The sequence below is a fragment of the Dipteris shenzhenensis genome, chromosome 17, assembly GCF_047967505.1.
Source record: "Dipteris shenzhenensis isolate YYH24624 ecotype China chromosome 17, Dip_SZ_1.0, whole genome shotgun sequence".
Lineage (NCBI taxonomy): Eukaryota > Viridiplantae > Streptophyta > Polypodiopsida > Gleicheniales > Dipteridaceae > Dipteris > Dipteris shenzhenensis.
Genome location: NC_141612.1, coordinates 31,200,861 through 31,220,197, shown reverse-complemented (window position 1 = coordinate 31,220,197; position 19,337 = coordinate 31,200,861). Strand labels below are relative to the sequence as shown.

At 39.4% G+C, this 19,337-nt stretch overlaps 1 protein-coding gene across 1 annotated transcript; it reads left to right on the top strand.

Moving 5' to 3' along the window:
* The first annotated feature begins 2,136 nt into the window (after positions 1-2,136).
* On the top strand, positions 2,137-4,775 carry LOC147891984 (uncharacterized). Its single transcript, XM_087388759.1, has 3 exons — positions 2,137-2,866; positions 3,014-4,047; positions 4,694-4,775. Exons 1-3 carry the CDS (start codon positions 2,330-2,332, stop codon positions 4,749-4,751), a joined length of 1,629 nt encoding a protein of 542 aa, XP_087244885.1. The 5' UTR covers positions 2,137-2,329; the 3' UTR covers positions 4,752-4,775.
* Positions 4,776-19,337: the final 14,562 nt, after the last annotated feature.

Here is a 19,337-nt window from a genome sequence, read left to right as displayed (position 1 = left end):
GAGAGCTGGGGTGCGCGCCCAGCTATTGGTTGACATCTTGGAGTTGGAGAGCTTTATTGGGTAGATAACCTATATATTTTTTTGTTTTGTTTTTTTCATATAGGTGAAAGCTACTTAGGTTACATATATAAGTGAATAAACATGATATTATTTTCCTTTAGGGCGGTTCCCGACTCAAGTTTTGCAATGAATCTCCTCGGTCCAATGTATGATGGGGTGGAACGTCTCAATTTTGGATATTTTGCTGTGAGTTCTCAGCATCTTGCTCGGAATAATAGTCCCTAGACCATCTATGTGCGCTTCATTGGGTACCTGGAGCCGATGGGAACAGATGTATTTTATTGAGGGACGAATGGAGACTTTGTATATGCATTTATGTACCACATACACACTCCTGTGCGCCAGCATAAGCATTCTAATTAATGTGTTGAGTATTGTTAAGACAATTCTAAATTTTCCTTGATTTACTGATTATAATTCTTAAATGATCTTTTTGCCTTGCGTAGGTCGATGCCGCGTGCGTGTGGTGGTGCGTGGGGTGGGACATAGACGTAGTCTGTTTTCTTAGGGGAGCTAATATAGACACTCTGTATGTAGATATATGAATTTGTAAGATTTTGTAGTATTCTTTTATAGAGCGTATATTTTGTTAGGTATGCTATTTTAAAGTAAATCTTCTTTTGTTGTGTTTATTGAAGCATGCACATATATGTTTATACTCAAACAAATTCATAAATTCTATTTATTTATACTCAAACACATTTAATTCAAAAAAATTCATGAATTCTATTTATTTATACTCAAACTAATGTATCCCATAAACCAAGATTGATTGTGTTGCAATCTAGCACTACATTGGCATACAATGCATTACGCACGTAATCTTGCAAAGTTCAATGTATGAAAGTAGAGAGGGGATATGTATACAAACATGTTTAATTCAAATAAATTCATGAATTTTATTTATTTACACTCAAACTAATGTATCCCATAAACCAAAATTGATTCTGTTGCAATCTAGCACTACATTGGCATACAATGCATTACGCACGTAATCTTGCAAAATTCCATGTATGAAAGCAGAGAGGGGATATGCATACAAACATGTTTAATTCAAACAAATTCATGAATTTTATTTATTTACACCACTCAAACTAATGTATCCCATAAACCAAGATTGATTGTGTTGCAATCTAGCCCTACATTGGCATACAATGCATTATGCACCTAATCTTGCAAAATTTTATGTATGAAAGCAGAGAGGGGATTTTAGGAAAGCTGTTGGACAAAATTACACTGAGTGAGCCAAGCCAAGCGGTTCCAATGTTGGAAGGGGTCATCAAACTTCAGAATTTCTCTTTTGAAATCAAAGATCCCACCTTGAGACCCAGCAGAGCGGGTCTCCAAGTCGTCGTAGATGGGTCAGGCTACTCGTATGGCTAATAATGTGGAAGAGAAGGTGGGAACGATTCATCTTCAACCCTTCGCAACTATAGCCCTCAGCTTATAAGCAAGATTGAGCTATACAAGGAGACCCAACTAGTTTGGCATTCTCCAAAGGATAGTGTGTGGGAGATCATGGCCAGCATCATGGCATGGAACATGTTGGTTTTGCAATGCACCTTTGATGATGGACGAGTACTTTACTCCCAGTTGCCATTTGGCAGGACATCTTCTACACCCTCTGACCACACCGAAAGGTAGGAGCAGTTTTGTTAGGCTTGGCCTGTAGGCACGTTGTCGCGAGAGATTGCTCTCCTCCGTGGTTGTTAGCCCCTTATTTCATTGAGATTCCCTAGAGCTGGGAATGCCCTAATAGTAAAAAAGTTTAGAAGGCGTTCGTGTGATGTGCCAAGTGAGCAAAGAATGCCCAAAAATGCCTGTGCAGTGCAGAAGGAGTTCGCTCGCAAAAGCTCGGTGGCAAAATGAAATGCCCCGTGTCCAATTGGAGAAGCTGTATTTTCCCAGGCATGAAGGGGTTTTGCAATGGAACCGAAAGTATGCTGTGCTCTAGAGTCTTATATGATATGAGCTACGTACTATAAAGAGTTTGTGGATCCTAACTTTAAAAACGCTACTTAAAATTAAAAGTGAACGGATTTGTAGATGGGGAGTGACGGAACTACAACTGAAGCTCATCGAGGGAGTCACGCCGTAGATCATAGCATCGAACAAACTGTCGATTAAGAAGCCGAAGAAGCACGAAGAAGCTCAGAGGACGAAAATCGAACAACGGATTTGTAAAAGACGGAAACAGAGAACCTGGGAGGTTCGTAGAATTCGTAGCTTGAGTGACGGAAGTAGAACGGAAGCTCTCATCGATCATAGCATGGAACAAGCTGTCGATTACGAACTCGCCCTCCGCCTCCAGGTCGAAGATATCCCCCCCGAATTCATGGACGCTCCTTTCCTGTTGCACGAAGTCTTGCACTCTTGCTTTCGCGATGATCTTTGCCACTTTCCTCAGCTCACAGTCAATTCCCTAACCGAGAATCGCATCTCCCATACCCATCACGCCAAAGTAGCCATGGCCTCGTCCTCTTCCGCGGTCGCCGCTGTCCCCAGCTTGCCGCACAAAGTTGGGGTTATTCATGACGGCGAAATTTCCGTCAGTGGAGAGCCGTTCAAGCTTTTCTTCAAAGGGCTTCGTGCAACGCTAGATGAGGCACTTCCCTCTACCGTAGAAGCTGTGATTGTAGCTCCAACTGGGGCGTTTGTCCGAGATATTGCATCCTCTGTTCGTCCTGGGATTTCAGGGAGGCTCGTTGCAGACTACCTAGCTTTAAGGAACGGCCTGGCAGCTGCATTGGAGTTGAATATCTTACATGTTCAAGCAGTCGGAGATAGCAAGCTTCTCGAAGATCAGGTAGGTTTTCGAACAGACCTTGATATTGGGGTTTTGTTCATCGTGCAAACTTTTAATCGTAGAATGTCTTCAAAACGAGAAAACGAGCTTTGAACAGAACTCGTCATGCATTCGAATATTGGCCGCTTACACGGAACGTGTTGGCAGATGAACGGAGCTGTAAAGATCTCATCTCCGACCGTGCGGAAACTGGCAACCGAAGTGATCGATTTGATCAATCAGCTGGAGATTTTCGAGATGTTGATTTTGCCCAGAACGGAAGGTCACTCGACTGCTTGGGATCTGGCCAATGAATTCTCAAACCAAAGCAAAAAATCAGAAGAGAACTCACGCGGCAAGATGATAGCCACGGAGCCATCTCCTGATTTATGCAAAATCTGGCCACATGAGGAGACTTCACCTGTAAATTTTTGCAACAAGATGATGGTCATCAAGGCAACTAATGAGGGATCATGCAGCAAAGCTTTTGCCGACGAAGAGGAATTGCAACCGAATTCACGGAAGCTGATGGCCACAGAGGCAACTACAGAGGGATGCGACAGCGCTTTTGCAGACGAAGAGGATTCAAGCACCAAAAAGATAAAGATGATGATGGTGGTAGAGCGAGTACCTTACCAGAGATGCAACATCTGCCTACGAGACAAGAGTCACAAGGAGATGCTAACCGTGAATGGCTGTCTGCATACATTCTGTGCGAGATGCGTAATGGAACATACAGAATCGGAGCTGAGAGATGGAAGAATTGCACGCTGCCCAGAACTTGGTTGCAGGAGGGAGATGGAGGTGGAGCAATGTAGGCAGTTTCTATCGACAGAGCTTTTTGAGCTTTTCACTACATTGCTAGCAGAAGCATCCATCCCAGAACATGAAAGGCTATACTGCCCATATGCAGATTGCTCAGAGCTCTTCCAGAAAACCCCATCTTCACCTTCATCGTCATCACAAACAAAGACATGGAATGAGGCTACATGTGTGACCTGTAAACGGAGCTTCTGTCTTAGCTGCGAAGTTCGTTCCCATGCCCCTTTGTCCTGTGCAGAGTATCAGGAGCTTCCCCCTGAGGAGAGGCAAGAGCATGACCTTAAGCTTTTCGAGCTTGCTGCCTTGTCCCAGTGGAAGAGGTGTGGTCGGTGTCGGATGATGATTCAACAGACCGAAGGCTGTTCTCACATGACATGCAGGTATGCACATTGTGATCTTTCCTATTTGTTCTCCTTCTATGTACAAGATGACTTTTGTATTCGTGTCTGTAAATTTATATATTCAGATGACTTAGGTATGCAGATATATTCATGTACATGTAAATGTATATATTCGTGAGAAAATTGGAGGGATAGTGTAGAAGTCTTAAGCTGTGGATTTACAAGTCATATGCATTTTCCAAATTTCAAGCTTTTGCTGAGACAAGGTCAGCTTGAAAATCAGGAGGTTAGGATTCATTGCTCCAGGTGTACTTTAAAAAGGGCCGTAGCAATTTTCCTCCATGTTATGTATAGTAATTAGGGGCTTTGTCATCACACTGAGTAGTTTATTTTTATGCTTGATCAAGTCCTCATGATCCATCCCTATGACCTTAAAATTTCACCTGAATGATTGATGCAATAGCTAGTAGGTTTTGTGTTAGTTTGTAGGATTCTCTTCTACATTAGATGTGGAGGTCATTGTATGTCCCATCGTCTTTCTCTTTTGAAAGATTTGCAAAGAATTAGCTTAAAGATAACCTCTATATTCGTTTAGGTTGATGTGCTCTCTATGGAGGTTTATTAGTTTGCTTACTTCTCAAGAATCAATTTTCTTCTTCTAATGAGTTTAATTGACATTATGCAGGTGTGGCTATCAGTTTTGTTACAATTGTCAAGCAATATGGAAAACTTGTCTTTGTTAATAATGTCGGCGAACATTGGAATATTTGATTCCTTAAAATGTATAGTTTAAACATTTACAAAAAAGCTATGTAACATGGTTGATCAACAAAGATGTAGCAAATGAAAAATCCTTCATAAGCTTATAGGAAAGATGTCATCATATTGTCACAAAATGAATTGAGCCATGACATGGGAACACCAATGCTATTGCATCACATAACTCTTATAGTCTAAGAAATTCAAAACCTTAGTTATAGTGAAGAGATATCTTAAAGTCAATCAGGGAAGGTAGTTGAAATTATCCTACAATGAGACATCAATCTCTCCAACAATCATGTGAACTATTTGTCCATTATAAATTGTTTGATGTATGTACTTACAAGGCTTTATTTTGTTACGTTTTGAAAATTCCAATAAATATTGACAAGAATAGAGGAAGAAAGGTTAAGAAATTATTCACAATTAGACTTGGAATGGTTCCTTTGCACATGCTTTTTAGTAAAATAATTTGACCATTGCAATGGAGCTTGTGAATTCAATCAAAGCATTAAAGAACCTACTTGAGCATTGTTTTATACAATTGCTTCAAATCACTTTTAAGAATGAGTTAAACATCGAGGAGAATATAAATCCACAAAGTGCCTTACAAGCCAAAAGTTTGGACCTGAATTTTTGTGAGAAGATAGGTACGATTCTTGTGTAGAGTCTAAATTTTTTAAGTAGCTCATAAATGAACATTGGCACAATAATAGAAGATTATTCGTCATTGGTTTTAAGAATATTTTTGTCATGTCATTACCAAAGAGGTTATATTAACTCATAGAGTCTAGTGTAGGGTGTAATCTTCCTACTTTACAAGTTGTGCCCCAAATGAGAACTTTACATGTCTCTTGATGTTTGGAACTTGTCTTAGAATCACCCCACTTATATAGATTTACTCTGTCTCCTCCTTGGGACTTACCCACTTGCTATGTAGGCCCTACATCTTTGTAAGGCACCAAACATTCTTTACTTAGCTACTCTTGTTCTTTTCCCTAGTGTCACAATATGTATTGATTGGGCAATACATGTTTAGTTTCATAAGAAGATAGTTTTAACATGCATTGAATTGTGCATCAAATGACCCCTCTATACACTCCACAATTTTGTATTTTTAAAGCCTAGCATTGAATTCCAACCTTTTGTTGGAGCATGCAAGGTTGTCAGGTTTCACTTTTCAACAAATGGCTTGGAGAAAGAGCTTAGTAACGCAAATATGTAGCATGCTATGTTTGAAAGTCCTATGGAAGCTTGGTCACCTAGCTACTAGCTAGTTGGTATCCTTAGTATTAGATTTCAATCATTAGTTGCATCTGGAACACATGAACCAATAAGATTCCCTAGATCATTAGCAACTATCTTTATGTGATCATTTTATCTAGCCTACCTAATTCTTAATATGGTTGGCACCATCACACTTGAAGTCAAATATGGTTGCTATTCTTGATGGGTTGACAGTAAACTGCCAATTGGCTTGATATAGAGATTAGCTTCTAATCTTCCCGCAATAGAATTGTAGAATATTCTTGAGTTTCATCATGTTTCAATATAAATTCGGTTATTTTTACTCTATTTGGTTGTGTACTTGATAACTTCAACTAATTTATTGATGATTATTGATTATCGTAGCAAGACAAAGATGCTTAACAAACTGTGCAAAGATGATTATAATTTTGGATCATTGGGAAGAGGTCGGAATCTAGACCTAATAGGGTGAAAGGAATCTATAGTGTCGATGGAGGTTTGGGAGGCTTACATGGTGCCTTTGCAAATACTTGTAGCTTTTGTAATTCTTTCTTTCTATTTTAGTCTAGTACATGTATGAGTTGATTTAAGGGGTATACCCACAGGTATACCTAGCTTCACATCACCACCCACGTACCCTATGGAAATGTATAAATCGTGATCATCCACATGCATTGATTCAAATAAAAATAACATCTTCATGAACATGACTATTTTATTAAGGTGGAATAGGACCCCTTTCATTCTCATCTCCATCCATCTGCAACATGATTGATCCATTCATGCAGAGTGAGAGCCCCTTTCACTCAAACTAATGCTCCAAAAGAAAAACATGAACATGAATATTATGAGTGTGCATGTCAAGGTTTTTTAAAGATAATCCATCTACCATGGACCGAAATTCCTCCCACCTTATCTCTCCCATCTAGAGATATCCTAAAAGCTTCCAACGGAAATTCTAAAAAAAATGCAAATGACCCAACCTAAGAAATTCGAGACTACAATGCCATGCAAAGTATGAACATGTCTTCCAGTAAGGGATGCCGCCTCTCATCAATCACAATTACATGGTGGTTCATTGATTGCTCAAGGGTACCATCTAACTCCCATGTAGATCTTGAAAATAAACAGGCTAGGACCCTCATGGGTCATGTAGGCCACTGTAGATAACTCACACAAATTAAAACAAGAAAACCCTAAACATAAAAGATAAATCACTACTAATGTCCTATTATACTTGGAAAAGGAAATAAAAAATATCGATTAAAAAAATCACAAATCTAATCATAAAACAAATTCTCACCTACTTAGAAATGACAAGTCTATCTTGATGTTCCATGCAATCTATTGTCTTTTCCTAGATGAGATAGGAAGAATTCCAAATGATTGCACAAAGCAAGATGCACTAAAGGACCAAATCATGATCTACCAACATCTCAACACAAACATTAGTCATATTAGCACAATGTAAAATCATATGACTAGCAAACATTCAAAAATCTAAGAATTTCACACAATGCATATACCCAACAAAATACATTTCCTAAACTAGCCCTAGTGTCTATCTACCTCTACCATGAGAATAAAACATGCATGTCACGCTTATGTGAGTAGCGAATTCTTGTTTATTTGAATGATAATTTTTTTTCATATTGATCCCCTTTGCGAATGTGATTTTTCATCAGTATCTTTTTAAATGTTGGGGGGTTTCCCTTGTGACCATAAATGCAACAATAACGGTCTCATATTCCTTGCCTTAGCCATTTAGGCCATTTGTATAGCCATTGTAGTATTTTTAATCCAGACTTTGTCTCTTTATTGAGAGTAGCTTATTATTTTAAGTGGACATATTATTTGCAGCAATATATTTTTAAAACTAGTCCATGGTTACTTGTAGCTTTTTGCTAGTAAATAAAATGTCTTAGTATGAAGATAAGTAAGTAATATATATTGATACTAAGATACATGCCATTAAGGAATCTTTTTTCATTTTCATCCCAAGTAGATTAATTTGAAGAGGTAACAATCTTGTAGGCATTTTCATTATTTTGTAGTCATTACAAGACTTTGAGATAAGTTGTCTATGTACCTTGTGTCAACAACGACTCAATGAACTTTGTCAGCTTTGTGTTTAGTGTGGCAGTAAAGCTTTGATTGTACTTATTACATGTTCCTAGGAGTACTCTGTCAGGAATATCTCTTATCAATCCTACATGCGATCCTTTTTGTAGTCATCACAAGACTTTGAGATAAGTTGCCTATGTACCTAAGGACTCAATGAACTTTGTCAACAATGTGTCTAGTGTGGCGGCAAAGCTTTGGTACTTACACATGCCTAGGAGTAGTCTGTTAGGAATATTTCTTATAAATCCTATATGCGAGTCCTACATGCGATCCATATATGCGATTCTTACATGCGACTCCTACATGCGACTCCTACATGTGATTCCTATTTCTGAACTTTACATGTGATTCCTATATGAAATTCCTACATGCACATCCTACATGTGATCCCTATGTTATCCATGTGGCAACAAAGTCTTAGTAAAATTTGTCAACTATGTGTAGAGTGGTAGAGCTCCTCTTGTACTTACATGTGCATAGGAATAATCTATCCGAAATCTCTCTTACAACCTACATGCGCATCCTACAGGTGACTACTATATTTGGTTCATACATGTGATTCCTACATGTGCGTTCTACATGCGATTCCTATATGCATATCCTGCATGCGATTCCTACATGTGCATCGTACATACGATTCCTAATGTGCATCCTACTTGCAATTCCGACATGTACAGAAAGAAGTCCTACAATTCGTACATGTAGAGAGAGAAGATCTCCAAACTTGTATTAATATCTCATAATGGAATGAATCCCACACTCTTTGGGGTATTGTATTTAGTTCAATTTTGGTGTTTATGTTCAATTGTCTCTAAGTGTCCATGCTCCCTTGCATTATCAATGGTCAATAGCATGTCCTACCCTTGCCTTCCACTCCTCCCTTCTCCAACTTTGCAACTCTTCATCTCCCCTCTCCTCCACCCTTTGTCCTCTTTCTCTCCCCCAAGCCCTTTGCTCTTACACATTCCTTATCTCCTACTTCTATGCTTTCACCGCTTCTAGATTAGTTTCTCAACCCTTATCCTCCAACGTCTATGGGGAAGACAAGTTCTCCACCATGTAATCTATTCCAAACCCCCAAGCCCTTTGTTCTTACACATTCCTTATCTCCTACTTCTATGCTTTCACCGCTTCTAGATTAGTTTCTCAACCCTTATCCTCCAACGTCTATGGGGAAGACAAGTTCTCCACCATGTACCTTATTGGACCAGGTTAGGGTTCATGAGTGACTTCAACAAAAACAGCCATGGAAGGAGTACAGCACAAGCTCAGGGAGTTTGAGCCCCAAATACCCCAAGGCCAACGATTCCAGGCAACGTGCATAGATTGTAGGTTCTAGCTAACACCCCAAGGCCAAAGATTCCAGGCAACGTGCACATTCTGTTTTATTTCAATGGTTACAGCCATGGAAGGAGTACAATACAAGCTCAGGGAGTTTGAGCCCCAAATACCCCAAGGACAAAGATTGCAGGCAACGTGCACAGGTGGTATGTTCCAGCTGTATCGAGTTATAGGTTCTAGCTGCCACATTATATGTTCCAGCTGCAAGCTGCGGTTAAGTGTCTCGTGGAGGTTAAGCCTCGCCACTTCAAGTTTTGAGCCTCATGCATGGGGTTTGAACCACAAATGGCTTAAGGCTTGAGGGCACTCAAGGAGTTTGAGCCCCAAATAGCCTAAGCCTTGGAGGAGCAAGTCTAACACAAGTGCTATTTGGGAACCGGTTAGAAGCACCTCCTAATTCCAGGTTTTTGTCCCAAGCGCTCTAATATGGTTAACACAATCGCTATTTCCGCTAGTAAGGAGAGATGGAAAGAATAGCAATATCCCTTGGCACCCTATGGGCCCAAAAGCCTTTTATTGTAAACAAAAGGAGAGTGCTAAAAAGAAAAGGGTTGGCCCTCCCTTCAAAAGGTGACATGTATAAAAGGCCAAGGGTTGACTTTGGTCTTCATTATTGTTGGACAAGTTTGATTACAAGCTCCCTCTTCTCTTCCAAGTGTGTTTTGGGTGTTCTCTTGTTTCCATTGTAGTGCCCTTGTGTTTGCCACTCCATCCCCCTTCACTCTCCTCTTCCCTCCTCCCTTCTCCTTCTCCCTCTCCTTCTCCTTCCCTTCTCCCCTCTCTTCTCCCCCCTCCCCATTCCCTCTTTCTCTCATGGAAACACATTGCAACAATCCGGAGGCCGCTTGAGTGACACTTGCGGACGGTTCGTGCCTTGCATTGCTCTCACAAGGAGTAATTTGGAGTGGAGGCTCCATTGTCATCTCTTCAACAACCCCACAACACGTGAGTCATCGTTGAGACCCACACATTTTTGGCACCGCTGTTGAGGAATGAAGGTATGCTTTTGCATTACACTTGTCTTCCTTCATTATCTACCCATTGCACGAGGCTTCAAGCTTAACTTGGAGCTTTGTTAGTGGAGTTGTAGGGAAGGAAAGAGTGAAGAAGTGAGAGTTTTGGACGGAAAAGTTAGGAAAGCTATCATTTTTTGTTGGAAAGTCATTTTGGATCATTTGAAGCTTGTTTTTTGTGCTTTTTAGTGTTTGAGTTGATAGGAACTTAGTTTGTGAGATTGCTAAGGAGTGTGTGATGTCCAAACACACAAAAAGAAATAAAAAATGATGATTCTTGCTGAATTTCAAAGTTTTTTTGTGTGCTAGAACCCACCCCTCAAGAAATCTTGCATGTTGGCTTGCAAAAAATGTTTTTCCTTCAAGGTAGACTAGGTAGTGTTGCACCCCCCTAGCATTTAAAAACCAAAACAAAAACTCAAAATCCCCCAAAAATCCACAAAAACCACTCGGCGACCTAGTGTTCCACTATCCCCATGAGTTGGCGTGTTAGAGCTGTTAGATATCAATGCTCCACTCTTGTGTAACTACGCGAGAACCAGCTAACTCTACTTGTAAGCCCCCTATATGAGGAGAAGGCATTTGAATAGCTCGGTTATCCGATAGGTTGTGTGCTATATTGGCCGGAAATAAAGATTGCCCGCTAACACTTTCTTTTGTTTAGATACTCCATCTTTTATCGTTTACCATATTGGTCCCACCACAAGATCAATCACTTGCTTGATCCCATGCATATCTTCAAGAATGTGGCATCTACCATTTGGGAACATTTGAATGGGATACGAATTCTGCAGGCATAAGGGAGGATCTATGCACCACAGGGAGGATGCGTGAAGCTTGGCCACAAGAGAGACCAAATGGGAGTGTTTTTTTACGTCGTGCACCATGGAGGTTATCAAAGCTAGAGATGGTGGTGGTGAAGCGCGCTATCACTACCATTCATACTCCCACTAGATGCATGAGGTGTTTGAAGGGGGCCTTCACAAAGAGCAAGAAAAGAGGTGTAGAGCAATTATATGGCTTGAAATCTCATGAAAGAGAAAGAGGTGTAGAGCAATTATAGAGCAATTATATGGCACAAAATGCTCCAAGTAAGTATTTTATGTGCATAATATATTTTTCCTTCCAAATTTGTGAGTGAATTAGAAGCAACTAATCAACCATTCCTCGTGTGTTCAGTTCATACTACCTACTAGCATTTCTCGCAGTGCATCGAAGGATGTGAAGGATTGTATTTACAGATGGGTGAGCTTGTGAGGTACTTTACAGGATGCAAGGTGTTCATATTGCTAATATTGCATACTTTTTCCTTTCTAGGTATGTGAGCTCAAAGGAAATAGATCCCACCACGCTTGAGAATGCTCGAGTTATGTCAGTGGAGGTGGTTTATTTAGTGGAAGAGACATTTCCACGTTCTATTCTCACAAGCCAACTACATCTCATAGTGCATTTGGTGGATGAGATTGCTATATGCAGTACTGTACATGCACGATGGTTGTTCTTCCTCGAGTGCTTCATGAAGACCTTGAAGGGTTTCGGAGGGGTTTCGTGAGACAAAATGCAAGACCCGAAGGTAGCATGGCTTGGGTTGGTTGGTACAAGAATCACTTGTATATATTTCTGAGTTTCTTGTTGATGTGGATAGCTCTCTCCCACGACTATGGAGAGATGATGAAGACCTAAGGATGACCTCTATTGTGCCTCAAGGGAAAGGACGTAGCAAAGTAATAGACACGGAGTTGCTTAATAATATCAACCTCTATTGCATGCTTAATAGTGATGTGATGAAAAGATGGGTGACAAGATACGAGGATGCAAAGGCAAGAAGACAAGAAGAAAGGGCCCTCTTTCGTACACAACATGGATCTCGTGTGCCATACCCTCAATATTTAAGAGCACTTCCAAAGGATATTCATGTGGATTGGCTACTTGACGAAATAGAGAGAGTAGAGAGAGATGAGGGGATGCATATGACAATGGAAGAATGGGAGTATGCTAGGGGATACATGAGCAAGGTCGGTATATAGAATGTTATGCATAAGTTAGGAGCTTTCAATAATTTAGATTGCTTATTTAATTGATTTTGTCTTGGTGTAGTGTACTATGTTCAATGCTGTATGGTGTGAGGGCAAGCATTTTTGAACACAACGGATTGATGATAAGAGAAACACATAAGATTGCGGCATCATTGCTAGCTTTGAGAGAGCCAATGGAGCCATGGATGATTATTGTGGCATAATCCAAGATATTATTAAGCTTGATTTTCGATGCTTCTTTGTGTATGTTTTGGATGTAAAGTGGTTTAAGGACGTGGTGGAAAGAGGCCCTAATGCAACAATCAAACGCCATGCAAGTGGCTTTGTAACTATTGACTCCACAAAGTTTTGGCAAAGTAAGAAGGACACACTAGTACTACAGCAACAATGTGAACATGTATTGTACACACATATAAAAATACTCACTTTTAAATATTTGATACCTTCAATGCAAGGAAAGTAACATGATTGTATTTGTGTTTGAATTAGGCTGTCTATCAACCAATGGTGGATAATAATAGATGGTGGCATGTCATACCTATTATGCCACGTTCCAAAGTGATGTATAGTACATTTACTAATATGGAGCGTATGGAGGATGATCATGGCCATGGAGGTGATGATGACCGTGATACAAGAGAGGAGGATGATCATGAGATAGGAGATACAGATATTGAGGCCATTACCCATGAGGACGAGCCTACCATTGGTGATGCTGATTTTGATGAGCACATGAGTAGCACAAGTAGTAGTGGGTTGAATTTATTTGTAGATCTCAACACTTACTAATATGTATAGTACATTTACTAATATGGAGCGTATGGAGGATGATCATGGCCATGGAGGTGATGATGACCGTGATACAAGAGAGGAGGATGATCATGAGATAGGAGATACAGATATTGCGGCCATTACCCATGAGGACGAGCCTACCATTGGTGATGCTGATTTCGATGAGCACATGAGTAGCACAAGTAGTAGTGGGTTGAATGTATTTGTAGATCTCAACACTGGTTTGGATTTTAAAGTAAATAGTTTGGCAAGGGTTGATCTCATTGAGGATGAGATTGAACCGTAACCCATCATTGATATTGGCAAAACTATTTTACATATTATCTCATTCTCCTCACCTCACTTAATTTTTGTATATGTGGCATAGGTTTGCAAAAAAGCATTGATATTTTTGTTAAAATTATGTGCTTTGGTAATCATGGGCAATGTTTGGAAAGTAGTGATGTACATTTATCAGGCTGCCCCAAAATCTCACTTTTTGTATTCTCTATTTTGCATCTAAATCTGTGTCTAAATCCACATCCAATTCATAGTGTAGACGCGCTAATAAACATGCTATTAGATGCGCTAATAGACGTGCCCGTAATTTCTCTATTTCAACAGCGCCTATAGATGCGCTCACTATTTTGCGTGTCTATAGTTGCTTTGTGTTGTGTCTATTGCGAGAAAAGTAAAAATTTCTCCTCCCACCTTATATTCAACGACCTGGCTTTCCTTCTCTCTATTCCCCACTCTTCACCCCTATCCAGCTCCTCTCCCAACACTTGTGTCCCTCTTCACCCTTCTCCCTCTCTGCTTGTGTGAAATAAAGTTTTTAAAGAAGGTGAGTTTCTTTAAGCAATGTAGGTTCATTTTTTGTAAGATTTCATTTTGTGAGTGTTGAAGCATGTTTCTCCTTGTATTACTAAGGCTATGTGCTAATTTTCATGCTTGATTTTTAGAGGTTAAGGACAAAAAACGAGATTTGGTGAAAGAAATAAGACTCACCTCTTCTCTTTTTAGTATTCCTCTTCCTCCTCTTTCTCCTTGTTTGTAGGCTTATGCTTTTTCCTTGTTTGTAGGTTATGCTTGTCTCCTCAATCCAATCCCTTTGAGAAGTTGCTTCTCTAAACTCCTCCTTCCTCTAACTAGTTATATGAAAAATGGTATGTTTCCTCTCTTTTGTAGGGCCAGTCCACGAAACACCGAGCAGGACTTTTCCAGGTAAGAAAGTGCTTCCTCTTTTTTCCTTTTGTTATTTTCGTTATTTGCATTGGCCTGCAACTAGCGCCTTAGTAGTGATGGGCGTAGGAACCCTCTCTTGCCCTCTCTTTCCCTCTCTTCTCTTATTCCCTCTTCTTCCCCTCTTTTCCTCTTTTCCTCTCTCTTTCCCCCCCTTTTTCCCTCATATGCTCATGCATAAGCATAAGCATAAGCATAATATTTCTCTCTTTTTCTCTTATGCATATGTTTTTCCTTCTCTTATGCTTATGCTCTTTTCCCCTCTTCTTTTTCCCTTCTTTTAATCTCTTTTCCCCTCTTCTTTCTCTTATTTTTCACTCTCTTTTTTCCTCTCTTTTTTTCATCTTTTCATAAGCATATGTATTTGCCTATGCTTATGCTTATGCATGAGCATATGCTCATATGCTCATGCATAAGCACAAGCTTATGCTTTCTCTCTTTTTCTCTTATGCTCATATGCTCATGCATAAGCATAAGCATATGATTTCTTTTTTTTTCTCTTATGCTTATGCTCTTTTTCCCTCTTCCTTCTCTTATGCTTATGCTCTTTTCCTCTCTTATTTTTCCCTTCTTCCTTCTCTTCTTTTTCCCTCTTCTTTTTCCTCTCTTTCAATCTCTTTTTCCCTCTTTTAATCTCTTTTTTCCTCCTTTCCTTCTCTTCTTTTTCCCCTCTTTCAATCTTTTTTCCCCTCTTCCTTCTCTTATGCTTATGCTCTTTTCCCCTCTTTCAATCTCTTTTTCCCTCTTCCTTCTCATCTTTTCCCCTCTTCTTTTTCCCCTCTTTCAATCTCTTTTTCCCTCTTCTTTTTTCCCCTCTTTCAATCTCTTTTTCCCTCCTTTCCTTCTCTTCTTTTTCCCTTCTTTCAATCTCTTTTCCCCTCTTCCTTCTCTTCTTTTCCCCTCTTCTTTTTCCCCTCTTCCTTCTCTTCTTTTTCCCTCTTCTTTTTTCCCTCTTCCAATCTCTTTTTCCCTCTTTCAAACATATGCCTATGCTTATGCTTATGCTTATGCTTATGCATGAGCATATGCTCATATGCTTATGCATGGATGCGTTAATTTTATGAGCAAAAACCTATGAGCAGGTTTATACAAGCGTGTTTTTCAAGACATTTTAAAAATAGTATTTCTTTAGGAAACATGGTTTTTACACTTTTATTTTCATTAGAACTAGATCCCTTTATCATAAAAATATATAGATTAGTCACTCATTCATTTTTACATAACATAAATCTTCTTATTCATAGACATCCCTTTGTACCCTTGTTAGTACCTTAAAAAAGTATTGAAAAATAATTCATTTAAGAAACGTCCCTCATAATCACTCTCAATATAATAATATTATACATAAATAATTACTTATTAAACACATTTATATCATATGGCAATATCTTTCAAGTGTTTTTATAGTATTAATAACAAGATATTTATGGACATGTTTCTACAAAAGTTTCAATTACTGTAAATAAGTATTAACTTGGGCTTATATATCACTCTCATAAAATACATGTAATATTTAATACTATATATGCAAGGTTTTCCAAAATATAACCCCATAGATGTGCTCAAATGGGGTTTTCCAATCAATTTGAGTGGCTGAATGACTATATTTGGACATTGGATGTGAAAGTTATGTCACTTTTAAAAGTGCTGCCCAAGGTAGTTTCACTAGCGAAACTACTTTGAAAAACCTTGTTCAAAGGGGTTTCACTGGCGAAACTACCTTGATGGCTTGTTTCAATGAGTTTTCTTTGGAGAAACCCTTTCATGAAGATAGGTTGAGAGAGGTTTCTCAATATCACCCCCTATTAAGTAAAAAGTTGTAAGAAGAATCATAAGGGAATTTTCATAGAGAAGTCTACTCTACATGTGGGTTTCTTCAAAAGCCATCCCATTATGTTCTGACCATTCCCAAAGATTCACATAAAAAGGACCTATGCCTTGTAGTGAGAGAGAGAGATTAACTAATCAAAGAGTTTTGGGAGGGGGAGAGAGAGAGATATGATCTTTATAATATTTTGTTTATTTCTATGAGGGGCTAGGGAGAAATGGAGTGGGAAGAGAGCATATCTTAAACTAAGTATTTCAAAATAATTTATTGTTTGTTTGTATGAGGGGTATCTTGAGAGAGAGAGAAGAGTAGACAAAAATTTTGAGGGTCTATGGAAGTAGAAAGAGGTTGAAAGAGCTAATTTTAGTCATATGGTATAGGGGCAGAAACTATGGAAGTAGAAAATGATAGATATCAAAGTAGTTTCCAGTCTGTTGTATTAAAGAATATCAAGGATGTCAAACATGGGGAATGGATTCCTTAGCTTGACATGAAATATTCTTGGATCACAATGCAACCCACTAATCATGGGTGCTATTGAGAAACCACGCTCAACATCATGTGATTACATGTGAATAGAACTAACACATATAAAGTGCTATAAAGGAAAGGGTTAGATGCCCTAATCTTAACTCGAGTTTGTATATATTCTACATTTCAACTAAATCTAGTGTATAGTTAGTCATTTGTGGTGTGCTCTCTAGCTGTGCCAGCCTCTCTCCTCATCTCCACTCTTCTCCTCTACCCTCTTCATATTTTGTCATGGTATCAGAGCTCCCTTGCCTTCCATTGAGGCATTGAGATCCTCGTGAGAGAGTGTGAGAGATTGATTGAGAGTTTTCTTGAGTGCCTCTTCCATTGAGAGAACTTTCGCATTGAGAAAATCTCCATCATTCATTCTTGAAAAATTTCCATTGAGAGAGCTTCCGCATTGAGATAATCTCCATCATTCATTCTTGGAGGCACATGCACATGCATCCTTTGGCAGCGCCAATCCCGTCTTGATAGCTCTTCCATAGGAGTTGTTCGGAAGCGGCATTCCGAAAGTTGTGTTGGACAAAGCCTTCCAGGTTCCTGATTCAGTTGTGAAGAAGCTCGAATCCACATTTTCCACAAAGAACTAGCATCAAAATTCTTATGCCAGAGGTCCAAAGGTGGTAGGCATGGAAATCCATTTCAGGTTGCTAAGAAGATTCAAAGAAGGAAGCCGCTACAATCGATCTCTAAAGCTGGCAGAGGCATAGTAGGATCGGGCTACTACTGTAAGAGACTTGATATCGGCTCTCTAGTTTGCCTAAGGATACTCTAGTTAGCCTTCCAGTTTAGGCTTGGCCATGTCCACTCGAGACAAGCTGCATGATAGGAATCGGCACCATATCTATCCTTAGGCCCATAGCTATCCCAGTGGCCAGGAATCCCAATGCACAAACATCCAAAAAGGATCTTGGGTGGATAAAGCAAAAGAATCCTGGCTTGCAAATGATAAATCCATCGTGTTCCTCACGAAGATAGGTTGCTTTGCTTAGAGATTGCAAGGTCCAGAGCAGAATTGCTATGTTGCCTGCCTACCCGTTCCATTGACCCATGTAAAAGCACGTTTGTTGAAAAAAGCACATGGAGGCTAGCAGAGATGCATGCACATAGGAAATCCTTGTCCTCCCCTTTGAGTACATCTCCCAGAGAGAACCGCATGCACCTAGTCCGCCTCCTCAACCGTACGTTCGTCACACCTTCCGAAGCTGGAGCTCATCATGAGAAATGATCAACCGGCTTGGATTTTCGAAACGGGCATGAGTAAACATCGTGAGTTAATGAGCCCAGCTCGTAGCGTGTTGTGAGGTGGCCATGTGGACATGGGCGCTAGAGCTCCATGCATGCATGGCCTTTTGCATGCTGCCCGAAAAGTGCCGCCGATGACCTTGAGGCTTGGAGATTACAACATAGTCAATGGTAGGCCCGGGACTCCATGTGGACATAAGATAAAGCAAAGACCCTGATATCTATCCTTAGGCATGATCGTGAGTCTCTAAGTCTCTGTCTCTGGTATCTAAGCTTCCTCGCTATTGGATTCTTCTCCTATTGGGCTTGCTCTCTTCCAAAGTTTACGCGTCGATCAAGAATAGATAGACAAGGAGAGGCTTAATATAATGGTGTACGCTTTGCATGTAGTATTTGAAGTGAAAAGCCAACATGCAAATTTGCCAGTTTCACTATGTTCATGTGATTATTACTAGTATCATGGATATTATTTTTGATTCAAGACATATTATTTTGCATAAGAGTATAGATTAAGGAGTCATCTCATTATGGAATTCATTGTGCTCTTTATTACAATTAACCTTGTGTTTGTTGATTGTGTTAGAATATTAATATAATCTGTATTCTCTCTATAATTGATTTTTTAATGCATGTCTTTTCCAGAACTACTTGGTAATATGGAAGCAGAGCAACCAAGATTGTGTGGAATTATTCCTCTTTTAGAAAAAATGAAGATGTTGACTGAAATGTCTCAATCCAAGGAAATTTATATCAACAAATATGTCAAAGCAATAAAACTCACTAATTTGAGTATAACAATAACATATGATAAAAAGTCAAGCTCTAGTTTTCAAGACAAAGAATTGTTCAAAGATTGGAAAATTTTAATAGACTTGGATGGGGATTCCTCTCTTTTAACATGTGATGAGGAAGGATTTGTTTGCCTTCGTGCAAATAATGAAGTTTTTAAAGTTGACAAGAGAAAAGAAAAGGCATAAAAGACTGTAATATGTAAAGAAAGAGGCTTTTAAAAAGATAGTACAAGCAATCATGAAAAATGCCCTTAGGAAGTTGCAAGTGCAGTGGTAGATGAGAATAAAAGTAGGTTCCCACGAAATGACTTAATGGAAGCATTTACAATCATATTCTTGCATTTTTGGATGCTCTCAAAAAATTCATCTGGATGCTCTCAAAAAACACTTTGGAAAG